Consider the following 26,048-nt stretch of genomic DNA (forward strand, 5'->3'; position numbering starts at 1 on the left):
GGGAGGGAGCAATTGAATTTCAAACACAAACAACTGCATGGGGCACTCTCCCACCTCCCTGGAGCTCCCGCGCTGCTAGCACCGAGGGCCGCGGCCGCACGCCGCCCCCACCCAGCGCTCGGGAGGGCCGGGGGCACCATGTCCCGCTCCAACAGGCAGCGGGAGTACAAGTGCGGGGACCTGGTGTTCGCCAAGATGAAGGGCTACCCGCACTGGCCCGCCCGGGTAAGGAGCGCGGGGGGCGCGGGCCGCGCGGAGCGCACACACGTTACATAACGCGCGTTAAGCTGGGGAGGCCCCCCCTCGGGCTGGGTCCACGCTGGGGGGCCTCCCCGTGCTCTGGGGGGGCTGCCCCATTGTAGTTGCACCCTGGCAGCTCCTTGGAGTGCCCCCCCCACCCCCTCGAGCTGGGGATGTGCTAGATGATGGTGGGGGCAAAGAGCAGAGGCAAGGCTGGGGGGGCTACCCCTCCAGGTCTGCACCTTGGCATCCCCCTGCAGTTGCCCTCCAAGCTGGGGATTTGCCTGGGGGGCTGCCCTTCCAGATTTGCACCCTGGTATCCCCTTGGAGGTGCCCCCTGAGCTGGGAATTTGCTAGTTTGGGGGGACAAAGAGAGAAGAGGCAAACCTGGAGGGGGCTGCCCCCCTCCCCAGATTTGCACCCTGGCATCTCCTTGCATCCCTTGAGCTTATAGGGCCCCAGGGTGCAAAGAGAGCATCCAAGGGGAGAAGCCTCCCAGTGTCGGGGCATGGGGCGCAGGCCTGGGTTGCAGCTGAGGGGCTGCATGGGCTGGGGGAGGGGGGTTGCACCCCATGCATCTGCCTGGAACAAAAGGCTGGGCCCTGGGGGGCTCAAGGGAGCAGGGAGGAGGCAGGCAGGACCATCCCCCTCTGCAGGGACAAGGCCCTGTTGCTTCTCGCGGACCCCCAGCCCTGGGGGCACTTCCTAGGATGCTCAGATACCATTTCTGCCCTTCCCTCGTGGCCTGGCCAGCTCGCCCCCCCCCCTGCAGCAGCTCTGTACCAAAGAGGCTTATGGCCCCGGTTTCTTTCTTGGGGGGCTTTGCAAAGAGGAGGGTCTTGGCCCATCTCCTTGGGGGCTCCCAGGGCTTTTCCTTGCCAAGGAAGCACAGAGGCTGGGGGGAGCGAGGGATTCCCCATGGGACCCTCCTGTTTCGGTGTCGGTGGTACTGGGGGGGGGTTCTGTCTGCAAAGTGGAGCGAGGGGATCCCAGGTAACTGCTTTGTTGCAAGCTTGGTGCGAGCACGTGGGCCGGCTGCTGAGTCCTGGAGCCGGGACTGGCGGGTTTGGGGGCAGGAGGGCCCTCTCCTTCCACCTCCTGATTGCCCTCCCCTAAGTGAAAGCCCTGGCCCTAAGGCTTCCCCCCATCCTCTCTTCCTGATTTCCCCCGGGTTTTGTCCCTGGAGCTTGCTCTAAGCTGGGGCCTGGTTGCAGGAACAGACCTGCATGGGGTGCCTATCTGCCCAGGCTCCTCTTGGCAGGGCCGGTGGGGGCCACCCAACTCCTGTGGGGGTCATGTAGGCCCACCCTCCTGGGGTGCTGGGCTGGCTGTGGGGGGCTGTGCCAGCCCTGGGAATGACTGTGGGGGAAGGGGAGCAGGTGCCGACGTGCTGGGCCGGGCTCGCGCGTGTGCGAGATGGGTGCAAGCACCGCGTCACGCCCGCCAAGTCCATGCCCCCCCCACTGCTTGTGGTGGCTCTGGGGAAATGCACTCGACGGCTTGTTACTGAATAACGAGCCTGGAGCCCAGCCAGGCCTAGGGTGGCCAGGGCTCAGGATAGCCCCCATGCTGCGCAGAATCAGGGCCCCGACGTGGCCGCACAAAGGCTGGGGGGGGCTGGGCCCTGGCACCAGCTGGCACTGGGGACCTGCCCTGTGTCCTTGTAGCCTGCTCTGGCCCTAGCCTGCATTCGGACACAAACCGGCATCCTGGGGGGCAGGATTGGGGGGTCCGGGAGGGACCCTGGGGGGGCCTTGCCCTCCCCCTCCACTGCCTCCCAGGCTGGCACTTTAAGACCTGGGCGGGAGACGGGCGATGGCGACATTGCTGGTTATTTTTAAGCGGTTGATGATGCAGTTTAAAATTTCCTTGGAGTGTTTCAATCCCCCCCCCCTTCTCCATGCTCCCTTCCCCCTCCATGCAAACCCCCCCTCTGGCCTCCCCTGGGCTGCAAAGCAAAGCGATGGCGAAGGAGAAGGAGGATTGCAAAGGGCCCTGCCTGGCCGGGAATCCCGGAGGTGGTTGTGCACCTCCCCGGCCCCCCTCCCCGCCCCTTCTCTTCCCTTCTCTTCCCGGGTTTGAATCACTTTTGTTTGGTTTATAGGGTTTTGGCGGCGAAGGGGAGGGGGGAAGGGGAGGATCTGCAGCTTGGCTCCCAGGTGCCAGCGGGTTTCCCTCCCTCCCTCCCTGCCTGCCTGCCTGCCCGCGTCTTTCTGGCGCGGCCGGGAAAGTGCTGAAGCTCCCCCTGCCTGGGCAAAAGCCCCCGGCCCTGCAGTGCCCTGCAGCTCCCCCAGCCCTGGGGACTGTTCCCCTGCCCCATGCTGGCATCAGGGTCTTCCCCTGCATGGGGGTGGGAGTGCTGTGTGCTCTCCAGAGGGACCTGCAAAGGTGGGGTGTGAGGGGGGGGGTCCCAGATTTCCTGGGGGGCAATACCCAGGTGACCCTGTAGCTGCAGCGCATTGCACCTCTCTCGGGAGTGGGCACTGGGGAAAGCGGGGTTCCTGATGCTCGGTGGAATTGTGTTTCACTCCCCTACGAAACTGGAGGCCGGATGCAGCGTGCTGGGCCCTGCCAGCCCCAGCATGGAGCCGAGCAGCCCCTCCAGTCCCGGCTTGGTGCCCACATGCCTCCCAATACAGCTGGGGCTGCTGTTTTTCCCTGTGCAGTTGGGGCTGGGTGGGGGGGACTTGCCCAGGGTCCTCCAGGGAGTCAGTGGCAGAGCCAGGCACCAAACCCAGGCTCCAGGCAGGTGCCAGTGCCCTCAGTCCAGCCCAACTGCCTATGGAGTGGGGGGCAGAGTCTCCAGGTTGGTGCAAAGTTCAGCATCAGGGGCAGGGTCCAGTCTGGGTGTTCGCTTCTCTCCCACAACAGCCCCAGGGTGGTGGAGCTTGGTGCCCTCCAGGCCCTGAGGGACACCCGTACCTGCCCCAGGGGCTACAGCAGGAGCTGGCTGGTGTACACGTGGCTGTGCATGCTTGGGTGTGAGGACTTTGCCCCCCTCCCGAGGCTGCCGTGACCCCTGGGGAGAAAGCTGCCTGGGCCCCCCCTTGGGTCTCCTGCTGGGGCCCCACCTGGGCAAAGTCTATGCCACCTGGTTGCTCCTTGCCAGCACCCCAGGGTCCTGGTGCTCATGTGGGTCACAGCCACACTCAGGCCCCTGCTGCACAAAGGAGCCTCCATCTGGGGGGCTGTGTGGCCTAGTGGGTTGTGCAGGATGCTGGGGCTCTGCCACTGCCTTTGGGTCAGTCCAGAAGGAGGACAAGGCCCCATCTCCAGGCCTTCCTGGGGCTGGTGAGGACAAACAGTTTCTGGCCTCAGTTTATCGGGCCAAGCCCTGAGCAGGTAGATGCAGCCTGGGTGGGTGCCCCTGCCAGGTGCTGGGGTCCAGACACTTGACCCACCTCTGTAGGGGAGATGCCCCTGGGGAGGTAGGTCCAGGCTTCTCGATCCAGGATCCAGTCTCTGCCGTTCCCCCAGGCAGGTGCGGGGTTTACAAAGCACCCAGCCCTGGGCATGCGGGGCAAGCCAGACCAGTGCCGAGGCAGCTGGCTGCAGGGAGGCCTGGCCGGACACCGGAAATCCTGGAAAAATCAGGGTGAGGAAGAGAAGGCTGGAGGGGGGTGGGCGTTGATCAGTCTTCAAGTCCCTGAAGGGCAGTTGCAGAGAGGAGGGAGATGGGCTTTTCCCTGTGGCTGCAGGGGATAGGCCTACAAGCAATGGGCTCCAGCTGCAGCAGGGGAAACTGAGGCTGGTGAGGAGGATGGACTTCCTGGCTAGCTGGAGGGGCTGCGGAGGGCATTGGGAAGCCAGTCCAGGTGGGGTTGGCCTCTGGATCGGGGCCTCAGGGCCATGGGTCAAATCCAGTGTTCAGCAAAGCAGCCCCCATGCCCTGTGTGATGGGCATATTCCCCAGGCTGGGGGCAGTATAAGGCCCAGGACACACAGGTGAACAGTGGCAGTTGCTCCCTTAAGAAAGCAGCAGCATGTGCCTGCAGTGGTTGCCCTGGGGCCTAGTTGCAGCTGGTGCCTTTGTGCTTGGCTCTGTACAAAAATATCTATCCTGAGCATGGAGGAGCTGCCGGGGGATCCCCAGACTCCTGAGTCCAGGCCCGGAGATGTAACCTTCAGCCCTGTGCTTCTCCTCCTCCTCCCTGGTGCTTCAGGGAGCTCCACCCACCTCTGCCTCAGTTTCCGCCTTTGCACACCCCTGTTCCTGGGGAGGCTGTGAGCTCTGCATCGCACAGGGCAGAGGCACTGCACCCCGGGGCCCTCCTGGCACTCCCGCAGGGCCTCGTTCTGCTCAGGAGCTGCACTGGCCTGCCGGGCTCTGAGTCACGGCCCTCCCCGCGCTGAGTCACAGGCAGGCGGAAGGAGGCCGGGCAGGCGCTGGGGCGGCCTTGGCCTGGCTCCCGCTCCCGTGCAGCGTTTCCTGCCGGCTCAGATGCCCGGGCTGCCCCTTGAGGGGGCTGTAGGCAGTAACAGAGGGGGGTTTCCCTGTCGCCAAGCAAGGCACCCCACCTTCCTGCCAGTGTTGGGTTTATCAGGGCTTCTCCACCCACTGAGCCTCCTGGGGGGCAGAGCTGGGGGCAAGGCTGGGAGAGGTCAGGGCTGGCAGGGGTCGTGTGGGGGCAGCACCGAGCTGGCACGGGGGCCAAGGACTCGCCCTTCTCCCCCCCCTGCCTGGAGCTGGGCTGGATCCCAGCCCCTGGGTATGGGCTCATGCCTGGCCCTGCCCCGCCCCCTTGGCAAAGTGACAGAAGTCAGCTCTGTGCCTCAGTTTCCCTCTTTTGCTCATCTTCCTCCACCACCCTGGCTTTGCAGGGAGGGACTCGTGCTGGAGACTGTGGGATGGGGCTGGATGAGCCCGCCTTTGGTGGGATTGGGGGCCTTGCCCCTCCCTGCCCCGTCGGCCTCTGAGTGTCCCTGGGAACCTCTGCCAGCACCGGCTGCCCTAATCGGCTTAGCCCAGCGCCCGGCACCTGCTCCCTTCCTCCTCGTGTTTCAAGGCAGGAGGCCGTGTGTCCTGGTCACGTGGTGCCTGGCGCATCTGCTCCCACCTGGCCCGGTTTGCCATGGGCACACAGACGCTGTGTACCCCTGATGCCCAGGGAAGCGGGTCCTCCGGGATCTCCTCTGGGGTGCGCCTGCTCCCATAGTTGCATGGGGGCGAAACCCTTGCACAGCTGCTTCCTGTCAGTTGTGCTCGTTGGCCTCTCCTGAAATGGCCTGTGCCCCAGTGCCCAGGGCTCCTGGGCTCTCCTGCCTGCCTCTCTAGGGGCAACTGGGGAAACTGAGGAACAAGGGGTGGTGAGCGTGGCTGGCCTGAGAGTTGGCAGCGGAGCACGGCTAGACCCCAGGCATCCTGGAGGCAGGTGGCTTCTGTTTGCTTCCTAACCCATCTGTGCTTGGGAGCAGTCTCTGGATTATTTTAAGGCCCAACCGTTGGGAAACCGAGTCTTCCCCAGGGAGCCCCGGGTCTTGCTCTGTCTGGGGCTGGCGGCTGCAGTGTTCAGGCTGAAATTTGGGGCTGGTCGCAGAGGAGCGGGGAGTTGTACACGATGGAGATGGTTTCTGTCCGGCTGCTGTATGTGCCAGGCTAGGGAGAGAGGGACCTTGTCTTTTATGCTACCCCTACTAGGGAGCCTCAAGGCCCATTTTACAGCGAGGGGAAACTGAGGCAGTGCACAATCAGACTTGGGGTCCTGCTCTGTTGGAGTTTAAGCAGGTGGAGCTGCCCAGACCAAGGGCGCCGGATGCCTTGGCAGGTCCGACCCGCCTCCTCATCCCCAAACAGGATTAACCATGATCTGGGATTGGCACAGCCACATGCAGGGGTGCCCAGTGATAGAGCCTGGAGCCCGGTGCCTGAGAGAGCCCCGAATCGCAGCAGGGCCAGGGGGGCTTGGAGATTGCTTTGGGTTTGGGAGTTGAATGAATTTGCTTCCCCCAGGGCATCGGCACCTGCTTCTGCAGGTGGCAGAGAGGCAAGATCGGGGCCCTGCTTTGTGGGCACAGAGGCTTTGTCCTCTTTAGCTCTGGGCCAGGATGAGGTTGGGGGGCCAGGATGGGGCTGGGGGCACTTGGCTTTGTTCCTGTCTCTGGTGCTGTGTTCCCACAGCATCCTTGTCCTGAGGGCAGGGGCTGCCTGTGCTGCTTCCTCCCCAGGTAGAGCCCCTATGCCTGGGCAAATGGACTACAGGGACGGGGGTAGGGAGGTATCGCCCAGCCCTGCTGCTCAGGTAGACCCTGGCCAGTGAGGGGCTGGGGGGGTCTTCAGGGTAGAAGTGGATCTGGCACCCAGGCTTGGCCAAGCAGGCTTGCCATCCCCCTGCCCACCCGGGGCCGAGCTCTCCCTGGCACAGAGCTGTTGCATGGTCCCTTTGGGGCAGGTGTTGTGTCGGGGTGGGTGTTTCCTGGGCAGCAAAGCTTTGTGCATCTATCTGGTGTCCCCAGAGCCTGGGACCAAAATTGGGGGGGGGGGGGGGGGGTGCAAGGGCCAGCCTGGCTGGATGGGGCCTGAATTTTTCAGGGTCAAGTGCACTCAGGCAGCAGGGTGGGGAGCTGGAGCTGGGCGGGAGAGTTGGTTATCTCTCCCGCCAGGCCCAGAGAGGGTGGAGGCCCCGGTAGCACACAATGGCTGTGTGTGTGCACATGGGTGTGCATGGCTGGGCAAGGGGATCTGTGGGTGTATGGGAAGCTGGCGCATGGCCCCAGCTTGGATGATGTGTACGAGGCATGTCTGGTGCGGGGGTAGATGCTGTGTGTGCATGGGTGGGCAGGGGGCTGCTGTGGGTGTATGGGAAGCTGGTGCGTGGCCCCTGGTGAGATGGCATGTGTGGTGGGGGGGCAGATGCTGTGTGTGTGTGTGTGTGTGCGTGTGCGCACGCGCACATGTATGCACACCGGCCTGTGGGGGGTCGGCCCAGCCCCTTCAGCTTCCCCCAGTAACCCCACACCCAACTCCTCTCTAGCTGCTTTATCCTGGGATAACAGTGTCCACATTTGGAGTTAACCTGGGGCAGGGGCTGGTGGGGAGTGCGGGGGCGGGGGGGGGCATTTCACTTCCTGCCTCCATTTGCTTGATGCAGTCCCCCCTCTCTCTCCCCTCCCAGGCTGTGCCTCCCAGCCCCCTCCCCCTCTAACCACTAGCCCCCCTGCCCCTTGCTGCCCCTTGCTCTTGCCCACCATAGGTCGGATTACAATTAACCCTTTCTTTCCCCCTCCCACCTGCCTCTCTTCTGCTGCATGCACCAAGGGGATGGGGGGAGGCGCTGCCATGGGGGTGATTAAGGAGGATTTATCCCTTTCCTCTGCCCACCCCCAGCCCCCCCTGAGCCTTTGATCCGCGCTGGAGTGGAAAAGCGGCATTGTTCGTTTGTATCGCACCCCCCAGCCCCAGCCCCAGCCCCGGCTCTGCAGCCAGAGAGGAATTTCTCTGTGTCATGGTGTCGTGTTCCCAGCTGCCGGGAAGGGGGAGGGGAGCCTGGGCCTGCCCGCCCGGCCTTGGTGCCATCCTGGGTACCGCCGCCAGGGTCAGGAGACCTCCACCAGTGCATCCTCTGTCCCTGAGGCCTGGGGCAGAGCAGGCCCCAGACCCCCCGAAGTTTTCTTAGCATGTAACCCTTGACACTGCTGCTGGTTTTGGTCCCTTATCCCCACCCCCCAGGGGTTTTGCTTGCAAACCTTGTGCTTGCAACCCCTGGTCAGAAGCATCCTGAAGGGAGTAAGGGGGATAACCAAGGCCGGGTCCACTTGTGCAGTCCACTGAGCACCAGAGCCAGGGTCCGGCTGGCAGACCCAGCCCGCATGTGCTCAGACCTGGATATAGGCAGGGCAGTCGCATCTGCCTGCGCAGCTGCGGTGGGACGGTGGTTGGATGGGGAGGGGGGCAGACTGATTGCAGCATGGATGTGCTGTTGACTGCAAAGGGAGCTTCTGCACATGCGTGCACGCACGTGTGCACCTGTGCTGCAAATATGTGCATGTGCTGCACATGTGTGAGCGCCCATGTGTGCACTTGTTCTTATGTCTTCCTCGTGCTGAACCAGGCAGGGAACCGGTCCAGCTCCCACCCATGGCTCTCTTACAGGGTTCCCTCTGTGTGGCAGGGGGAGATGGCGGCGTTGCAAGGCAGCATGCGGCTAGCCAGCCTTTACTTCCAGCTGCTCCACTCAGTGGCCAGGGAGGGGAAACCTGGCTTGGAGCTCGCATCTGAAGCAGCCCCTTCCCCCTCAGTTTGGGGCTAGGCCGCAGCGAGGCTGGTCCCATGGCGTGTCAGGCTCCCTCCGGCCCACGGGTCTTGCAGCTCACGCCCACATGGGCAATCACAATGCAACCAAAGAAGTGGAAATTGCAGGGAGGGATGAGCAGGGGTGTGGGGCCCTGCTCCGAGCTTTGCCGTCCCCTCTCCTGGGGGTGCACGGTTCTTGCCTGGACGGGGCAACATTCCTGCGAGCAGTGCCCGGGCGAGCTGGGCTGCCGATGCGCTGAGCTAAATCTGTCTGAGCCGGTCTAGACAAGAGCTTACGGTTGGCTGGGAACGCGCCAATCCTTGCCGGGCTCTTGCGCTGCAACGGGGCGGGGGGGAAAACACGGTTGTCCCTTTGGAGAGGGGTCTGGGGGGGCAGAGCGAGGCCCCGGCGGCTGTGTCGTTAGCTGGCATCGTGGAGAGCCAGGGAGCTCATTGGTGACAGGGGAGGGATGGTGACCGGCAGGAGGTGGAGGAAGATGGCCACGGGGCCCTGGGAGCTCCTTTGTGCTGTGTGCGCGTGCGTACATGCATGTGTGTGTGCGTGCATGCCAGTGTATGCATGTGTATGTGTACACCCTGGTGTGTGCATGTACATGTGCACGTATGCATCCTAGTGTGTGTGTGAATGCAGTCTGGTGCATGTGTGCGCATTCTGGTGCATGTGTGTGTACATATGCATGTGTGTGTGTGCATACGTGCATATATGTATGCACATTTGTGTGTGTGTGTATATGCATTGGTCCTACTTTGAGTGTGACCTCCTGAGGTCCCTTCCAACACTAACTTTCTGTGAGTCTGTGTGTGTGTACCTGTATATATTTGCAGTGGTGTGCATTTGTGTGTGTACATGTATGCATATGAATGTATCGGTGCATATGTGCACACATGTGCATGTCTGCATAGGTATATGTGTACATGTGAGTGTATGCATACTTGTGTGTGGGCCTGCGTGCATGCATGGCTCTGCATAGTTATGTGTACATGCAAGTGCATGCTTGTGTGTGGGCCTGCATGTGTGTGGAGAGGGATTCAACTATTCAGCCCCTCCAGCTTTTTTTCCTCAGTAGTGCTGGCTGGAGGTGTTTGGCACTAGCGAAGTGCCAATGCCCCTGCTTCAGCACTCCCTTCACAGCCCGCTTTGCACGGGTGCAGACGGCCATGCAAATGCTGGTTGTAGCACCCAGCTCTGCACACCCATCAGGAGGGGGGGATCCTGTATTGGGCAGTAGCTGCTAGAAGGTTTCCAGCACAGCTTCCCCTCTCCCCTCATCCAAGACCCGGTGGGGAAGGGACTGTCCTTCGGATGCTGCATTTGTACAGTGCCTGGTGCCTCACTGCTATCCTTTGTGTGCTGTTATCCCATCATGCCTCAGTGGGGACACGCAGCCTGGCGGGACATGCAAACTGGGACCCCCTGGCAGTGATTGAGGCAGTGCATTCTGGGATGGCAGAGTCTGCAGCCTGGTCCTCCAAAGCGGGTTTGCCTGGCATGTCACCCCATGCCCATGGTTAGGCCTGGGACTGCTCTGAGGGAAGAGTGGGGGTTGTTGGGGGCAATAAGGCTTTCTCCTTTTTGCCCCTCTCCCCACCCAACACTTTCTATCCCTCCCCCACCAGATCGACGAGATGCCGGAAGCTGCCGTGAAATCCTCCTCCAATAAATACCAAGTCTTTTTCTTCGGGACCCATGAAACGTGAGTAGGGGCCACACATGGGAGGGTGTATGTGTGTGTGTGGGTGAAGCTGTGTGCACCAGTAACATGTGTGCGTGCCCATGTAACACATGTACGCCTGTGTGTGTCAGGGTGGGAACGTGCCTTTGTGCACATGAAGCAGGAGGGGAGCACTTGCATGTGCACATCTGGAAGGGAAAGGGAGTGTGCCCGCATGCACATGTAACACACCTGGATGTGCATGGGGGAGGGAGCCTATGATCGCGGTGCCAGTTGTCCTTGGGGTGGGGTCAACACTGGCCCCAGGGTTGGGGTTCAGATCCCGTGGGGGCTGTAACAAGGAGCGAGGCCTCTTCCATGGGAGCCTCCTTGTCTCTGCTCCTGGGGTCTGCCAAGGTCCTCAGGGGGGTGTAAGGGCCCCAAGATGCCCCTTGCTTCTCCCCAGCCTGCCTCAGATTCCCCTTCTGCACCCTGCTCTGGCCATGGGCCTCACCCCCTGTTCCTTCTTGCAGAGCATTCCTGGGCCCCAAGGACCTGTTCCCCTATGAGGAGTGCAAGGAGAAGTTTGGGAAGCCCAACAAGCGGAAAGGGTTCAGCGAAGGCCTCTGGGAGATCGAGAACAACCCCACCGTCAAAGCCTCGGGCTACCAGGTGTGCGCATGCCCGCCTTCCCACCCCCACCCCCGGCAGCTTCAGCCCTTCTCTAAGAAATCCCCCCTGCAGCTACCCCACTCCTAGCTACCCTAACTCTAACTCCCCAATGCATCCTATGAGCTACGTGGGCATTTAGGCCCGTCGAGAGCCTGCTGAGGAGCTTCCGGTTGCTTTGCAAGTAAAGGCCAGGCATCAGAGGAAGCAGCCACCCCTAACCCCCAGGTACTGACAGGGTCCGGGGCCGAGTTAAAGGGCCCCAGAGCAACATCTCGACCTGCCAGCCCCTGGCAATAACCCCCCTTTCTCTTTGCTTCCTTCCTTCCACCCCTGCTGACCTTCCTCTTCCTTGTCTCCACTCCTCTGCAGCCAACCCAGAAGAAGAGCTGCTCCGGGGATGCTGAGCCGGAGCGAGAGCCGGAGGGTGATGGCGAGAAGAAGGGCAATGCAGAGGGCAGCAGCGATGAGGAGGGCAAGCTGGTGATCGACGAGCAGTCCAAGGAGAAGAACGAGAAGGCCGGGATCAAGCGGAAAGCAGAGGATGCCCTGGAGGTGAGGGGAGAGGAGGGGAGCTGGGGGCTGAGGACATGGGGGGGGTCATGGGTTGGGGAGTGCTAGCGGCCAGCTGCCCCGCTGCAGGACTCCCCCAAACGCTCCAAGGAGGCGGAGGGCCCCGAGGGAGAGAAGAAGGTGGAGAACGAGGAAGCTCCCAAGGATGAGCAGAAGCCCAGTGCCCCTGAGGGTGAGAAGGGAAAGAACAGCGACGCCGCCGATGGCCCCGACGCCCGGGAGGTCAAGCCCGAGGGGAAGGAGAAAGCCCCCGCTGCCGAGGAGATCAGAGATCACAAGGAGAGGTGAGTCCAGTGGGGCAGGGCGGGCACGGCCCCCCGATGGGATTGGGGGCATGGGCATCAGCAAGTCAGGAGCTCCCATACCCCTTGGCTGCAAGCGTGCCCGCTCCTGTAGCAAAACAGGCTCAGGCTAGACTGCTTCTTGGATGGGAGACCTCCAAGGTGCATGGCCAGGAGCCAGGACTGTATGTGTTGAAGGGACATTCACTACCGTTAACCTTCTTCCTTGTGTCCTCTCTGCTCCCGCAGCCCGTAGCTGGCCGGCCTCCCCCAGCCGAGCTGCTGTCCTGGCCTGCCCCTTTACTGCTGGGCTCCCCGGGGGCTAAAGAGTCTCGTCCTCCTCAGCTCGTCTCATCTTGCAACTCTGGAAAAATAAGAAGAAAAGAAGAAAGAAAGAAAGAAAGAAAGAAATAAAGAAGAACCCCCCATTCCCCTGCCCGCCGCACCCCACCCGCGCCACAGGGCGCCTGCTTGTACTAGTGATCCCTCGGGGGGGGCTCCTCCATTGATTTGAAATAAATGCGATTCATGCCTTTTTAACACGCTGCTTATCACTTCCCTCCGAGGTGCTTTCTCTGGGGCTCTTCCCCGCAGCTCGGCACTGCCCTGGCGAGCTGTGGTGGGTGGCAGGAGGCAGATGTCACCCTCTTTGCCGTCCTTCCCTGTCTCGGTTGCGACCGGGTGAGTGGTTGGACGGGGGTTTCTGCGACGTCCAGGATGAGTTGCATCTATATGGAGGGGCCTGAACGTGCTGCTGGCATGGGCAAGGAGTGGTACCCACTGCAAGGCCCCATAGGGCAGTGCCCAGCAGCTTTGAGGTTGCTATGCCCCAGCTCCCAATTTGCTGCTGGCTCCTCTTCTCCTTTTAAACAGGGCCTGCATCTGGCTTTGTCCCCTGAGCTGCCCCTTTGGTCTGGTCTTGTTCCCTCCCTATCACGAACAAGGCCAGCACCCAAAATAGGCGCTTTAATCGCCTGCCCCTGGCGGATCAGAGCCACCCCTGCCTTGGGTCAGCTCGCTAGTCCCTTTCTTCCAACATCCCTTTTGGTCACAGAGCCAAGCAGAGGCAGAGCTGGAAAGTGGCACTGCGGTTGTCCATTTGGCTGCAAAACATGTGGCTTTTCCAGCTGCAATTCAATTTGGGGAAAATTTTGGAGACTTGCAAGAAAAAAAACAAAACATTCAATTTGGAAATGCTGCAGGGAGGTCCCCAGGGAGCTTCAATTAGTGATCTCCACACCAGACTTACAATCTAGCACTGGGTCCAGTCTAGCGATGCTCTCCCTGGGATCCTGGCAGGCGGGTTCTCTCCCTAGGTGGTGAAATTGCAGCTGAATTCTTGGTGCCCTGGCGAGTCGCTGCCTTTCTGGCTGCAGTGCTGCAATTCCAGCTGGATGCGAAGGGGCGAAGCTCCAGACGCAGGTTTCTCGCTGGAATTCCAGCCCACAGCGCTCGTGATGGCGTTTTCTGGAAGGAGCTGGCAGGAAACATCTCTGGCCGGTCCAAAAAAAATGAAAAGGCTTGTTTTTTTCTTAATTTTTTTTTTTAAAGGGAAGGGGGAAGCCCTGGCCTGCCTCCCATGTCCTTCACTAACAAAATCTTAGAGCTCAGTCCAGGTCTAGCCAGACATCAGAGTCCAAAGGCAAAGCAAGAGTCTGAGGCTGGCAGCTTGCACATCTCAGTCCGGTTGCAACGCCTGCCAGCCCCCCGAGTCGTTTGCAAGCCCATCTTAGCACCTAATGGGGATTCCCCCCTGCCCCCACCCAGACTCGAAGGCATTCCTGGGTTCTCTGCCCATCACATCTGTCCAGCTCTTCATTGTCCTGCACCTTGCACCCAGGTAAAACCCCTCATCAGAGCTCTCCCTGCCCTGTTTTGAGGCAGAGACCTGGGATGTTCGGGGCACGGTTGTGCTCCCCAGGCCCTGAACCTCACATGTGCACTAGTGAAACAAGACGGGGTGAAGGACGCTCCAACAGGCATGCATTTTAAAGCAGCCTTTGGCCTGCTCTAAGTTGTGTGTTGCTCCCCACGTCCCTCGATGGGCCCCAGGGATCAGAGAACAGCTACAGCTCAGTTTACCCTGGCTGGGCTCCGAGACCCACGTCCGCCCATTTTAAGGCCCACGTGTGACCAAGAGTCCAGCCCACAGGTCATGAGCCTGACCCCAGGGGACAAGTCCATTTGGGGACCCCAAATGGGTCCCCAAATGGCAGCCATGGTATCCTCAGTTGCAGGGGATGGAGCCAGAGCTCGTTCAGCATCTGTTGTGAATGTCTCTGGGGAAGGTTTCTCCCTCTCCTATCCAGCCACAAACCCAAAGGGAAATTATCTAGAGGCAGCAGCGTCCATTTTAGTCCCTTTGCCCTTCAGTTCTGGGGAATATTTACCAAAATATTACAATAAAGGGGGGGGAGAAGTTTTTAGGGTAATGTTTTTAATAAAAAATAAATAAAAAAGTTCTTAAAAAAAAAAACAAACCACCCACAGGATGATGGTGACTAGCTGGAAAAGTAATTGTTTTAGCTAATGATTTTTTTGTAGTCTGGCTTATTTTTAAACTTGTGTTTCTTGCTGTCCTCTCGGGCCAGGTATGTCGCCTTGGTTTCTCCATCTCTCTCTCTCTCTCTCTCTCTCTCTCTCTCTCCCTCCAAGTCTTTCTCGCTCTGTGATGTAATCGTATTACAATTTGTAACATATGGAGGAAAAAAGAAAAATAAACTCCCAGACACGCCTGCCTTGGCTCTTTTTGGAGGCGGTGATGCAGACTATGGCTGGATTTAGCTTTGGAATAGTTCAGGAAACAAAACAAAAAACAAAAAAAGGAAAAAGAAAAGTATAAAAAAATCTAGCTGATTTCAGTTCTCTCTAGGACAATAAAAGGTTGATTATTATGATGGTGTCCAAAGTGTCTCTTCCTGGGGGTTTCAGTTTCCTGGGACAGTATCTAATGAAGTGAGCCTCCCTATGCAAAAGCTTGGGCTGTGTGTGTGTGTGTGTGTGTGTGTGTATATACACTAACCAAAGTGTGTATGTATAATACTACCTAAAGTATATATGAGCATGTACATTTGTGTATATATGTATGTACACAAGAGAAGGTTGAGAGGCGACCTTGTGGCTGCCTATAAGTTCATCACGGGGGCACAGAAGGGAATTGGTGAGGTTTTATTCACCAAGGCGCCCTGGGGGGTTACAAGAAATAATGGCCACAAGCTAGCAGAGAGCAGATTTAGATTGGACATTAGGAGGAACTTGTTCACAGTTCGAGTGGCCAAGGTGTGGAACGGGCTCCCAAGGGAGGTGGTGCTCTCCCCTACCCTGGGGGTCTTCAAGAGGAGGTTAGATGAGTATCTAGCTGGGGTCATTTAGACCCAGCACTCTTTCCTGCCTATGCAGGGGGTCGGACTCGATGATCTATTGAGGTCCCTTCCGACCCTAACATCTATGAATCTGTGTGTGTGTGTGTGTGTGTACTTTGTGTATATATGTATGGACGTGTGTGTATATACACTAACCAAAGTGTGTGTGTATAATACTAACTAAAGTATATATGAGCATGTACATTTGTGTATATATGTATGTACATATATGTGTGTGTGTGTGTGTACTGTGTGTATATATGGACGTGTGTGTATATACACTAACCAAAGTGTGTGTATTTGTGTATGTATAATACTAAAGTATATATGAGCATGTACATTTGTGTATATATGTATGTACGCATGCATATGTATGTGTGTACACTAACCAAAGTAAGTCTGTGTATATTATATGTATTGTATGTGTAGAAGTATGCGTGTGTATACACTAACCAAAGTAGATGTGTGTATATACACTAACCAAAGTGTGTGTATGCATCTATATACACTAGCCGAAGTATCACATGCCTATCTATTTACTTGATCTATCTACCTATTTATATATATGATAGATATAGCTATATAAATAAATATATACAGACTAAGCAAAGTAGATGGTGTGTGTATCTGCTTTGGTTAGTCTATAAGGTGCAACCCTACCCTGCCTTCTCCTGGGCTTCAGACTAAGGCTCCAACTCCATCTCTTTTCCCGGGCCCGTCAGCGGATGGCGGGTAACACGAGGGCTCTCCCATCTCCTGGGGCCCGCCGGGCCGCCCCTGCGCTCAGCACGTCCCCTCCTGTGCCACCAGCAGCGGGGCTTGGGGTAGGAGCAGGAATCCCACTACTGCCACCATGCCGTTCTCGACGGGCCTAGCCTTGCCCGTCTCTCCTCCGCCCTGGGCATGGTGCCACGGCCCTAGAGCAGCCACATCGTGCTTTGCAAGGAGGATGGAGCTGCTCATCTCGGTGGGGGCAGAAGAAGGAGCAATGGGCTCAGGCTGCAGGTGGGGATTCAGGGATCAAGGAGGGCAGCGCAGCCCTGGACCAGAGAGGGGGAGCTGCAGCTGGGGCTGGAGCAGGGGCACGAGCTAGCCCTGGCCCTGGCCCTAACCCCCGGTGGGCCCTGCCAGGGCTGCCCCACGTCCCCCGGCCGGAGGCGGCGGCGGAAGAGCCGGGGCTGCAGGAGCAAGAAAATGGAGCGGGGCTGGAAGCGCGCCCGGGCCCGCCGCGGACTACGAGTCCCAGCAGGCCCCGCGGGAGGGGGGAGGGGCGGCTCTGCAATGCTGTCCCGGGGCGCTCTGCGATGCTCCTCTGGCGCTCGGTGCTGCGTGGGCCACCATCCCTGCAGCCCGGGGGGGGGTCCTGCCCCCCCTGCTCTAGTCAGTGCACACGGTGCAACCTCTGCCCGGGCCCTGGTGCTGGGAAGCCCCGGGGGAGGGGGGGTTTCAATGCGAGCCCCGCCCCATGCACACGTGTGGCACATGCTTGGAACATGTCTCCCCCTTGTACAGCCAGCTTGCTCTTCCCAGCATGCACCAAGGGAAAGTGGGAGGACTGCGCTTCCCAGCATGCCTTGGGACAGGCCCTCTATTCTCCCCAGGGAAAAGACTGCGACTCCCAGCATGCCACGCGGTGGGACGCGCTAGAGGTGAGGGATGAGGCTCCCAGGGTGCATCGCGGTGGTGCAAGGGGGATGACTACAAGTCCCAGAATGCAGTGCGGCGTCGTCGCCATGCTACTGGGTTCTGAGAACGGCAAGGTGAGAATGGGGCTGGGTTGGGCTGGGGGGCCCTGGCTGCACGCATCTGGGGCTGGGGAGGGGGCCCTGGCTGCACGCATCTGGGGCTGGGGAGGGGGGCCCTGGCTGCACAAATCTGGGGCCCTGGCTGCACGCATCTGGGGCTGGGGGCCCTGGCTGCACAAATCTGGGGCTGGGGAGGGGGCTCTGGCTGCACACATCTGGGGCTGGGGAGGGGGCTCTGGCTGCACACACCTGGGCCTGGGGGGCCCTGGCTGGGAGGTAGTGCAGCTCTGGGATTCTGCTTGCTAGGATGCCTGGGTTCTCTTTCCAGGTCCCTGGGAGGAGCAGGGTGCAGTGGAGGGGCTGAGGGCAGGAGTCCTGGGTTCTCCTTCTTCATCTAACACCCAGACCGCGTCCTCACAGCTGGCACAGAGGTGGTGAGAGCCTGGATGCCTGGGTTCCCTGCTCTGGCAGAGGAGTAGCTGCCTGGGGGGTTGTATCCCGGAGGGGGGGGTGCCTCTTGCAGTTGGAGCCAGAGCCAGGACACCTGGGTCCCATTTCTCAGCTGTGTCCACTGACTTGCCCAGTGCCCTTCGTTCCCATCCGTGCCAGGCCCTGGTGTGCTCTGACTGTCCGCCATGCGTCTGACTGCACTGCTCGCCATGACTGCCGGGGCCACGGCGAAGCTGCCACCTGGCTACCGCCACGGCACCCACCGGCCCGGGTCCTATGCCGATAAGCTTAGGAACCCACCCTGGCTGCGGCGCAAGAGGGTGATCTTGGAGCCGCTGAGCGAGGAGGACTGGAAGGTGTTCAAGGGTGACACGGTGAGTCGTGGCACGTGGGCTGCCCACATCCCTCTCTGCTTCCAGAGGAGCCCTCCTCTGGCCCCTCACCCCCTGCCAAGTGGCTCTGAGCTTTTGGTCTCGCAGCTTCTCTCTGCTCTAGCTGCCAGAAGCTGGTTTAGCGCTTCATCCAGCTCTGACAGCTTCACTAGCAACTGCTGGTGGGTTTGGCTTTTTCCCTAGATCATAGGGCCAAAGTGGGGCTGGAAGAGGCCTTGTGAGGTCACATCCAGTCCAGCCGCCTCTTCAAGGCAGGATCATCCCTAGCTAAAACATCCCAGCCCAGCATACTTCTGACCTTCCTGGGATGGAGACCCCACCACCTCTCTAGGGGTCTTTTCCAGTGCTTGACTACCCTCTGGGTCAGGGAGCTCCTCATCTCCAACCTAATGCTGCCCTGCTGCAACTTGAGTCCTATCCCCTGCGGCCAGAGAGAAAAGCCTATCTTCATCCTCTCCAGAGCATTTGCAGCCGGCAGGCCCTGCTGGACCCATTCCCCTCCAGCCCTGAGATAGACCCTGGCTGGCACAGTTGACAGCTGCGTGTTACATGCCCGTGCCATAGCTACGTAGTCAGAGCTTAGAGAAATGGGTCTTGGTATATTCAGCACATCGACCACTTTTCTCTTTTGGCTTAGACTCATAGACTCATAGAAAATGAAGGTTAGAAGGGACCGCAGGAGGTCACATCTAGTCTAAACCCCGTGCTCAAAGCCCATCTCCAACCTCTTTTGGAATCTCCCTTCAGGTATTTGAAGACTGTTATCAAATCCCCCCCTTAGTCTTCTCTTCTCTGCACTGACAAACCCAAGCTTTTCCAGCCTTTCCTCGGATCTCTAACCATCCAGCAGCTGCCCACTGCCCTGCCCCGGGTGCTCTTGTTTGAGGCACCAAATGCATTTTAATGCCATTGCCTGGACTTTGCACCAACGGAAAAATGCATCTCCCATCTCCAGGGAACAGGAGAGCAGGAAAGTGGGTGTTCTCAGTGGTGGCAGATGACAGAAGGAGCAGTGGGCTCAAGTTGCAGCAAGGGAAGTTTAGGTTGGATATTAGGGAACTTTCTTACTAGGAGGGTTGTAAAGCACTGGAACAGGTTACTCAGGGAAGTGGTGGATTCTTCATCCTTGGAGGTTTTTAAGACCCAGGTAGACAGCCTTGGCTGGGATGATGTAGTTCTGGCTGGTCCTGCTTTGAGCAGGGGGTTGGACTAGATGTGACCGCCTGAGGTCCCTTCCCACCCTCACTGTCTGTGATTCTATGAAATCAGCAACAGAAAATTATAGTTGTACTGATTTCATGCCTTTATACAAAATGGCCTAAGACAGACCTGTCCTCCAAACATGATAACACAAGGGTTGGTGATATAATTCCCCCTGCCCCGCCCCGCCCCGCCCCCATGCTGATTTCTGGGTTCGGGTCTCGTCTGGGTAACTTACAGGGCTGCTTGGCTCCAGGTGGAGATCCTAAAGGGGAAGGATGCCGGGAAGCAAGGACTGGTGAGCCAGGTCATCCGAGCCCGCCACTGGATCTTGGTGAAAGGCTTGAACGTGGTAAGGGGGCGGGGGCTCTACTTCCTGCAGCTGGGCTTGCCCTGCTGTGTGTCAGAGCCCCCACCCTGCTGGTGGGGATTCTCCTTTGGCTGGACTGCAGGGGTTTGGCAGCACTATTCTGTATGGAGGGTGGCTGATGAAAAGCACTCCACTCAGTTCTCCAGGTGCTTTTCTGTGCCGTGGGCAGGGCAGGGTGGGCAGGATTGTCTGCCCCCCAAGATGGGATGGGAGATCCCTGGGGGTTTTATTAATACATGGCAGGGGAGAGGGGGGCAGGTCTAAGCTGACCCAGCTGCAGAACAGGCTAAAGGTGCACGTGACCCCAGCTGTGATGCTTCTGAATCTGCCTCTGCTGCTGCCCCTGGGCACAAAACAAGCTGCCCGAGGGCCCTGGCAGTGCCCCACCCCAGAACAGACTGCACCAGGACTGCAGTGCAGGGTCCTATGCAACCAAAACCCCCTCATACATCCCCTCCCTGTGATGACCTGTCCTCATGCTGCCCATGCCAGGGCTTGGAGGCTTTGGCTTGTTCCTCTTGGGGCAGGTAAAGCCTGGACTTGTCCTGCCATGTTTGCTTGAACCCTGGTTGTCCATCCGCAGCACTATCGCTGCGTAGGGAAAACGGGCAACTACCCGGGCATATACGTTCCCAGCGAGGCACCCTTGATGCTCCAACAGGTCACCCTTATTGACCCTGCGGACAGGTAACCCCCTACTCACCCTGTGCCAGCTCTGTGTCCCCTGCCCCCTGCGTGTGCTGCAGGGGATCTCACTAGCTAAGCTGGGCTTGGAGGGGAGTCTGAGCCCCGTCCTGGTCTGCTTGTGCAGCACTGAGCGCAGCAGGGTGCTGGATGACCACTGGGGGTGGTGGGTGATGCCTGAGGCTTTGGCAGCCAGGGGTGGGAGACCAGGAGTCAAATGGAAGAGATCTCTGCTGTGGTAGTGAGCAGCTGTGTGGGATCAAGGAGGCTGGGGTGGGAAGGAGGCTGTGGTTGCAGGGAAGTGGGGTCTCCTGAGATTGCTCCCCTGGGGTTCTGGTCCAGCCCTGAACCATCCTTGCCGTGGCACGGCTCATCCCACCCCCAGGAAACCGACAGAGGTGGAGTGGCGCTACACAGAGGAGGGCGAGCGTGTGCGGGTGTCCATGCGAACGGGTAGGATCATCCCTTTGCCTGAGTTCGAGCACCCGGATGGTATCGTGCCAGAGCTGTGGGTTGGTGAGTCTTCCCCCCTGTGGCCCCAGTGCTGGGGCTTGTCCTGCCCACAGCAGGACAGAGTCATCTGCCCCTGGGCCGCTCCTGCCCGAGGCAGCAGGGCTCTGCCTACATCTTGTGGGGGGGCTGCCCTTACCAGCAACCTGCTTCCCCCAATGCCAAAGGGCCGGAGGATGCAATGGGACACTGATAGCATCCAGGCTCATGAAGCCTTAGGTCACACCCTGCAGCTCAGGGTGTAACATGCTCCTTTTCCCCGGGCAGACGGGCCCAAGGACACCTCAGAGGATGATGCTGTAGCCAAGACCTACAAGGCATCCCTGAAGACCTTCGAGGAGGAGATCATGGAGCGCATGGGCATCATAGAAACACGCAGGGCCCGCAAGTCCTTCTGGTACTGAGCTGAACTGAGGCTTGTAATAAAGACATTCTCTTTTAAAGACCTACCCACAAGACCTGTTTTTTAAGCCACAGGAACACAGATGAGCATGTATTCTGCTGAACCCTTTCAAGGCAGTGAATACTGCCCTGACTTGGAGCAGGTTAGGGGGCTGGACAATGGGGCTCTGGGTGGGAGAGGCCTGGCCCCAGCCTCTGGAGCAAGGGGGAGGGGGTGTGATGGTCCTTGGGCATGTCACTTTGCTGTCCTCTGCTTGCACCAGTGGAAGGGACAGGCATCTCACTGCCCAGTGTTGCAGTAACAGCCCGGAAGGCTTCCAGAGAGGGGTTGTGAGTCCTTTATTGGGGGGACCAGACGCAGCCCTGAGCATGGGCATCACTAATCAACTGCCTACCCCAGAGCAGAGGAGGGTGGGCACGGAGCTTGGGCCGTGCCCATGGTGCCAAGCATAAGCTCAGTCTTTTCCTTCCAGACACAACACTGGAAAATAATAGGTTACTGGCTGCGCACGCAGCTGCCAGCTCAGCCCAGCAGGCCCTCCAGGGAGCAGGGGCGGCGAGGCCATGTTAAGAGCCCAGGTGCCCATGGCTGCGGGGCCTGGAGCTTTCAGCAGTGAATGCATGGGTCCCATCCTGCCCCTGTGCTGGTTTTCACTGGGACCACGAGGTCTTACCCTGCTGTTTACCCAGCCCCTGGCATGTGCCTTTTCTTCTGGCACAGGCTCTGTGTGGTGCTGTACCGCTCCTGTGCTCCTCCCCAGAGCCAGCTGCATGTGCTTTCCTGGTCGAGCCACGAAGCCTAGCCCTTGCTGTTATCCTCCACCAGAGTGGACAGGGCTGAGGCCGACTGGGCCTTGGCAGCCACCAGCACTAGGTTCCGGGGGGAGAATTGAGGGTCGAAGAGGGGGATGAGCCTGCATTGAAACCCTGCCAGGGACAGCAAGCTGGGGGTCACACCACCAGCCTGGAGAGGCAGATGCCCGCTGTACCAGGAGGGAGGGGCCATGGCTCCCACACTTGCCTTGCTCCTGCAGGTAGATGACGCGGTCCAGTAGGATGAGACTCTCCACCAGTGGGGACAGCAATAGCACCAGGGTGAAGTAGGCAATCACCTGCTGCTGTCGCCGCAGCAGGGCATCCACATGGGCTGCATCTAGGGGGGTGCTGGGGTCCAGTCCCACGCGGGCCAGGCCCAGCCGTGCATACCTGCCAGGGAGCAGTGCCACTAGGTCAGCTTAGCTCTCTGCTCCCCCTCCTTGGTGGGCATCCCGCCCAGACAGCAGAAGTGTCTTGCCCAAGGCCTGCCCTTCAGCCAGTTGGTGGCAGGGTAGGGGGTAGAACCCAGGGGTCTTGGCCCCAGCCCCTGGGTTTGGCAGGCTCCCAAATGCATCACTGGCCATGACTGGTGGAGGAAGCCATTGTGTTACTATGAAACAGCACAGGGTGGAGGTAAGTGTCTTCCCTCCCCTGCCTCGGTTTTCCCATTTGTTAAAAGGGGAGAACGTGCCCTTGACAAGCCATCGCAAGCCTGATTGAGGCCCCTTTCATCAGCTCCCCCTTGGATAAAGGATGAGGCCCTGGTGACTGGTTAGCAGAGGTGCTGCCATGGAAATCCCCAACTCCCTAGGGTCACTCACTCGTGGAAGGAGAGGCAGTGGGCTCCAGGGATGGTCTGCACGCCCAGGTGCTGCTTGCTGGGGTCAGCTGCACAGATGAGGGTCTCCAGCACGGCCCGGTAGCAGTGCGCCCGCAGCCCGGGGCTCTGGCTCCGCAGGCGCTGCACATAGTCCTCGGCTGCATGGCATGCCCCTTCCCGGGCCTTGTAGGACAGCGTGTGGCCCGGCAGCCCAGCCACCCATGCGCTCAGCGGGTAGCCATACGTGGCTGGGGGCACGGTGGGTGGCAGGACGAGGCCGGGTGGGACAGGGGTCTCGCGGGTGCTGAGCTTCATGTAGCAGCAGGCTACAGAGGTGATGGCAGCCACGTGGGGACAGTGGACGAAGTGGCGGAGCAGGGTCACGCTGAGGTCACCACAGGCGTGCAGACCCGTCAGCAGCACCCTGCCCGGGATGGGGGGATGCTCTGCTGGCTGGCTCAGCTCCTGGAGGTGCCCAATGGGGACACCAGTGCCTACGTGGCTCCTGGCACCCGTGGGATCCGCTGCGGCCCTGCCTGGCTGAGCCACATCTCTGCCGAGCACCGTGGGCAGGGTCCTCATCCCTGGCTCCAGGGATGGGGGGCCGGCGCCTGCTGTGGGAGGGTGGCTTATGTCCACTCCAGGCTGCAGCAGGAGAAGGAATTCTGGCCATGGTGCCTGGGGGTCGACCCAGCCTGCCACATGGCTTGGGCCACGGAGAGACAGCTCCCATGCAGCCTACAGGGCAGGAGAGGGGGGGAATCACCAATGTGACCCTTTAGCCTGCTCGTTTGCTGTTACCACGAGGTCCTGCAGGACTAGGGTGTTACTGGAAGCGTTGGCAGGCCCAGAACACCTGCTAATCCCACCCAGAACCCCCAGCACACGCTAAGACACCCATTGCCCCTCAACCTCATCAGGCAGCAGGAGGGGAAACTGAGGCACAGGGTGGTAAGGAGCCTTGCTCGAGGTGTGCACAGCCAGGCAGGGAACCCAGGATGCCCAACACATCCTGGGGTGGCCACCCATGACCCCTGACTCCCTCTCCGCTCTGTACCTTGCCCCCCCGCGCTCGCTCCTTCTCCAGCGCCTGCACCAGCTCCCGGTCGAACCTCTTCGCTGTGTCCACCAGGTGCCTGTTGCCCTCGACAGCAGTGACGGGTAGACCAAGGCCAAAGGATAGGAAGCGGGACAGGTGGCCCTGGCCCAGGAGAAGCAGACAGAGCCTCAGCCATGTGCTGCTCTTGGCCCCTGGGGATTGGGATGCCCCAAACTCTTCCAGTCTGCTCTTGGCACCCATGGGATCAGGCTTCCCCCTCCAGTCTGGGGCTGGCCGTACAGCAGTGCTGGGGGCCTGGGCATGGGAACCGTGGGGAAGAAATGCCTAGGGAGAGGCTGTTCCCAGACAGAGATATGCCACAGCCAGGTCTCTGCTGAAGGGACCAGGAGGGGGTAACTGCTGCACCCCATCGGCGTCTCAGATCTCCATCACATGGAGATCCCAGCAGCAGCCACAGTTTGGGGACATCAAGCCCCAGGAGGAGAGGAACCCCGTCCTGGCTGCAGTGAGGGGCCTGGGGTTACCCCTACCTAACCCATGGGGCAGCAGCAGGGTCTCAGGGACTCACCTGGCCAGAGCCAACGTCTACAACGTGGTCACACTGGGCAAGCTCACTCAGCCGCTTCACCAGCTGGGGGGAGAACAGGGCCATGGGTCAGCTGGGATCCAGGAATGCCTCGCCTGACCCTGGGGGCTGAGCAGAAACCCAGCAGGGGAGTGGCTGCCCTCAGGCACGCACCTTGCCCAGCTGCCATATCTCGTGCTGCTTCTTGGGCTTGACGTGCTTGCGGAAGACAGGGTGGAGCCGGGCACTCTGGCACAGGTTCTCCTGGAACTCCTCGGGCCTGCCGCTGGCTCCACCGCAATGCGCCCGGGGCAGCGCTAGGGCGTGTGCTGTGGCTTTGAAGGCCAGCAAGGACAGCGGCCACACCATGCTGTAACTGTCCGGGCAAGACAGGAGGAATCAGCTTCCTGTTCCCTCCGTGGGACTGAACAGACTAGGAAATGCAGCCACCTCTGGGGTGGAATAGCAGGTACCAGTGCAGAAGGGGCAGCTCAGATCCTATTGAAACTACCAGGGAATTCAGACATGGCAACTGGTGGATTCAAACCTGGGCCTAACCTGTGCTGAGGAGCCCAGGAAAGCCCTGCTTCCCAGGAGGGGGGTGGGGGGTGCGTTTCTCACCTTGCTTCCTCCGGGTTTGCCTTCTCCAGCAGAAGAGCAGCCAGCTGCGGGGAGGGCAGGTCAGCCAGGACGTCCTGCCAGGAAGGAGGCAGCATCGCCCACTGGTCATTCGTGAAAAACTCCTGCAGGGAGGCAGAAACAAAAGGGGATGGGGAGGGCACCTGCAAGCTGAATGGGCAGCTGGGGAAACTGAGGCACGACTGGCCCAAGGGCCTGGGCTTCAAGCTGAGCAGCCTCCCCCAAGCATGCGCACGACCATACTCACGATGACAAAGGAGTCCAGGAGGAAGCGATAGCGGGCGAGGACGTGGGCAATGCTCGCTGCCAGCTGCTGCTCCAGGGAGAGGGGCCGGCCGGGAGCCGCCATGGGGCTGTGGGAGAGCAGAGGGGTCCCGGGCAGGGAGACGGAGCGGACGTGGGCTGCCAGGGGCACAGGCCCTACACGAGCGAGGCACTGCGGGCACCTGTCTGCTGGTGATGTCACGCCTCCCGCAGTGACGCCATAACGACCCGTGGCACCATGATGGCACCCGGGGCTCGGTGCCGTGCCAAGGCCCAGGCTTCTTCCCCTGGAGGCAGAGCAGCCATGTGGAACTGCGACATCACCCCACCACTCACTGAAAAGATGCCAGGTTGTGACATCACAGTAGTATGACATCGCAAGCCTCCTCGCCAGGGTGCCCTGGAGCAATGCGATACTATGACATCACCCCCGCAGTGTACTGCAACAATGCAATGCTGTGACATCACTGTGATATGACATCACAAGCCTCCTTGCCAGGGTGCACTGCAGCAATGTCTTAGTATGACATCACCCCACGGTCTACCGCAACGATGCCATGCTTTGACATCACAGCGGTATGGCATCTCAAGCCTACTCGAAAGGGTGCCTTGGGGCTATGTCATACTATGCCATCAACCCACTGGGCACTACAATGATGTCAGGCTGCGACACCACATTGACGCGACATCACCGGCCTGCTCCCCAGCATGCACTGCCACTGATGCGATGCTATGACATCACCGCAACGCGCTGTGAGGACATCACTATGTGACACCACACGAAGATGACATCATCAGCCTCCTCCCCCCGCCAGACACTACTGACACATCACGGCCACAGGGTGGCGCGCTGCCGGAGTGACGTCATCCCGGATAGCGCCCGCGCTGCTCTGTACCCAGCCCCCCCCCCCACGCCCATAGAGCTCGCCCGCCGGAGGGCTAGAGCGGCCGCAGCACCGGGCACTTACTCACCACCGCCGGCGTTTATGGTCTCCCTGCGGCGCCGCGCGTGCGCAGACGCCCTCCCCGCCTCTCCCTCCAACCACGTGCGCTCCCCCACCGGCAGCCCGGCGCACAGGCGCAGACCCGTCCCCTCTGTGGCG

General features: G+C 60.0%; 3 protein-coding genes across 8 annotated transcripts; 2 read left to right on the forward strand and 1 right to left on the reverse strand.

The window, feature by feature from the left end:
- Nucleotides 1-12,206, forward strand: HDGF (heparin binding growth factor). Its single transcript, XM_006275864.4, has 6 exons — nucleotides 1-225; nucleotides 10,109-10,185; nucleotides 10,677-10,815; nucleotides 11,185-11,367; nucleotides 11,455-11,669; nucleotides 11,916-12,206. The coding sequence occupies exons 1-6, from the start codon at nucleotides 139-141 to the stop codon at nucleotides 11,920-11,922; spliced, it is 708 nt and encodes a 235-aa protein (XP_006275926.2). The 5' UTR covers nucleotides 1-138; the 3' UTR covers nucleotides 11,923-12,206.
- A 4,484-nt stretch (nucleotides 12,207-16,690) lies between these two features.
- Nucleotides 16,691-20,828, forward strand: MRPL24 (mitochondrial ribosomal protein L24). 3 transcript variants are annotated; one of them, XM_019495595.1, is made up of 7 exons: nucleotides 16,691-16,788; nucleotides 17,102-17,207; nucleotides 17,336-17,597; nucleotides 19,072-19,167; nucleotides 19,769-19,872; nucleotides 20,255-20,385; nucleotides 20,647-20,828. In XM_019495595.1, exons 3-7 carry the CDS (start codon nucleotides 17,409-17,411, stop codon nucleotides 20,781-20,783), a joined length of 657 nt encoding a protein of 218 aa, XP_019351140.1. In that variant the 5' UTR covers nucleotides 16,691-16,788; nucleotides 17,102-17,207; nucleotides 17,336-17,408; the 3' UTR covers nucleotides 20,784-20,828. The 3 variants fall into 3 exon arrangements, with proteins under 3 accessions (XP_019351140.1, XP_019351136.1, XP_019351142.1); XM_019495591.1 differs by having other exon boundaries at nucleotides 17,383-17,597; XM_019495597.1 differs by having other exon boundaries at nucleotides 17,102-17,204; nucleotides 17,383-17,597.
- Nucleotides 20,829-21,101: 273 nt separating this feature from the next.
- Nucleotides 21,102-26,014, reverse strand: METTL25B (methyltransferase like 25B). 4 transcript variants are annotated; one of them, XM_059719147.1, is made up of 8 exons: nucleotides 25,918-26,014; nucleotides 24,929-25,232; nucleotides 24,664-24,785; nucleotides 24,217-24,418; nucleotides 24,046-24,108; nucleotides 23,475-23,618; nucleotides 22,419-23,155; nucleotides 21,102-21,987 (listed from the first exon to the last, which is right to left on the reverse strand). In XM_059719147.1, the coding sequence occupies exons 2-8, from the start codon at nucleotides 25,028-25,030 to the stop codon at nucleotides 21,594-21,596; spliced, it is 1,764 nt and encodes a 587-aa protein (XP_059575130.1). In that variant the 5' UTR covers nucleotides 25,031-25,232; nucleotides 25,918-26,014; the 3' UTR covers nucleotides 21,102-21,593. The 4 variants fall into 4 exon arrangements, with proteins under 4 accessions (XP_059575130.1, XP_059575129.1, XP_019351131.1 ...); XM_059719146.1 differs by having other exon boundaries at nucleotides 24,929-25,280; XM_019495586.2 differs by lacking the exon at nucleotides 25,918-26,014 and having other exon boundaries at nucleotides 21,102-21,708; nucleotides 21,803-21,987; nucleotides 24,929-25,810.
- Nucleotides 26,015-26,048: the final 34 nt, after the last annotated feature.

This window comes from Alligator mississippiensis, chromosome 15 (assembly GCF_030867095.1).
Source record: "Alligator mississippiensis isolate rAllMis1 chromosome 15, rAllMis1, whole genome shotgun sequence".
NCBI lineage: Eukaryota > Metazoa > Chordata > Crocodylia > Alligatoridae > Alligator > Alligator mississippiensis.

Coding starts and splice junctions, on each gene's coding strand:
- HDGF (XM_006275864.4), top strand. CDS start 139: ATGTCCCGCTCCAACAGGCAGCGGGAGTACAAGTGCGGGGACCTGGTG. Junction 226..10,108: donor ACCCGCACTGGCCCGCCCGG/GTAAGGAGCGCG, acceptor CTCCCCCACCAG/ATCGACGAGATGCCGGAAGC. Junction 10,186..10,676: donor TTCTTCGGGACCCATGAAAC/GTGAGTAGGGGC, acceptor TCCTTCTTGCAG/AGCATTCCTGGGCCCCAAGG.
- MRPL24 (XM_019495595.1), top strand. CDS start 17,409: ATGCGTCTGACTGCACTGCTCGCCATGACTGCCGGGGCCACGGCGAAG. Junction 17,598..19,071: donor AGGTGTTCAAGGGTGACACG/GTGAGTCGTGGC, acceptor GCTTGGCTCCAG/GTGGAGATCCTAAAGGGGAA. Junction 19,873..20,254: donor CTTATTGACCCTGCGGACAG/GTAACCCCCTAC, acceptor TCCCACCCCCAG/GAAACCGACAGAGGTGGAGT.
- METTL25B (XM_019495580.2), bottom strand. CDS start 25,321: ATGTCATACTACTGTGATGTCACAACCTGGCATCTTTTCAGTGAGTGG. Junction 24,786..24,928: donor TCCTGGACTCCTTTGTCATC/GTGAGTATGGTC, acceptor GCCTCCCTGCAG/GAGTTTTTCACGAATGACCA. Junction 23,156..23,474: donor AGCGAGCGCGGGGGGGCAAG/GTACAGAGCGGA, acceptor CCTGCCCTGTAG/GCTGCATGGGAGCTGTCTCT.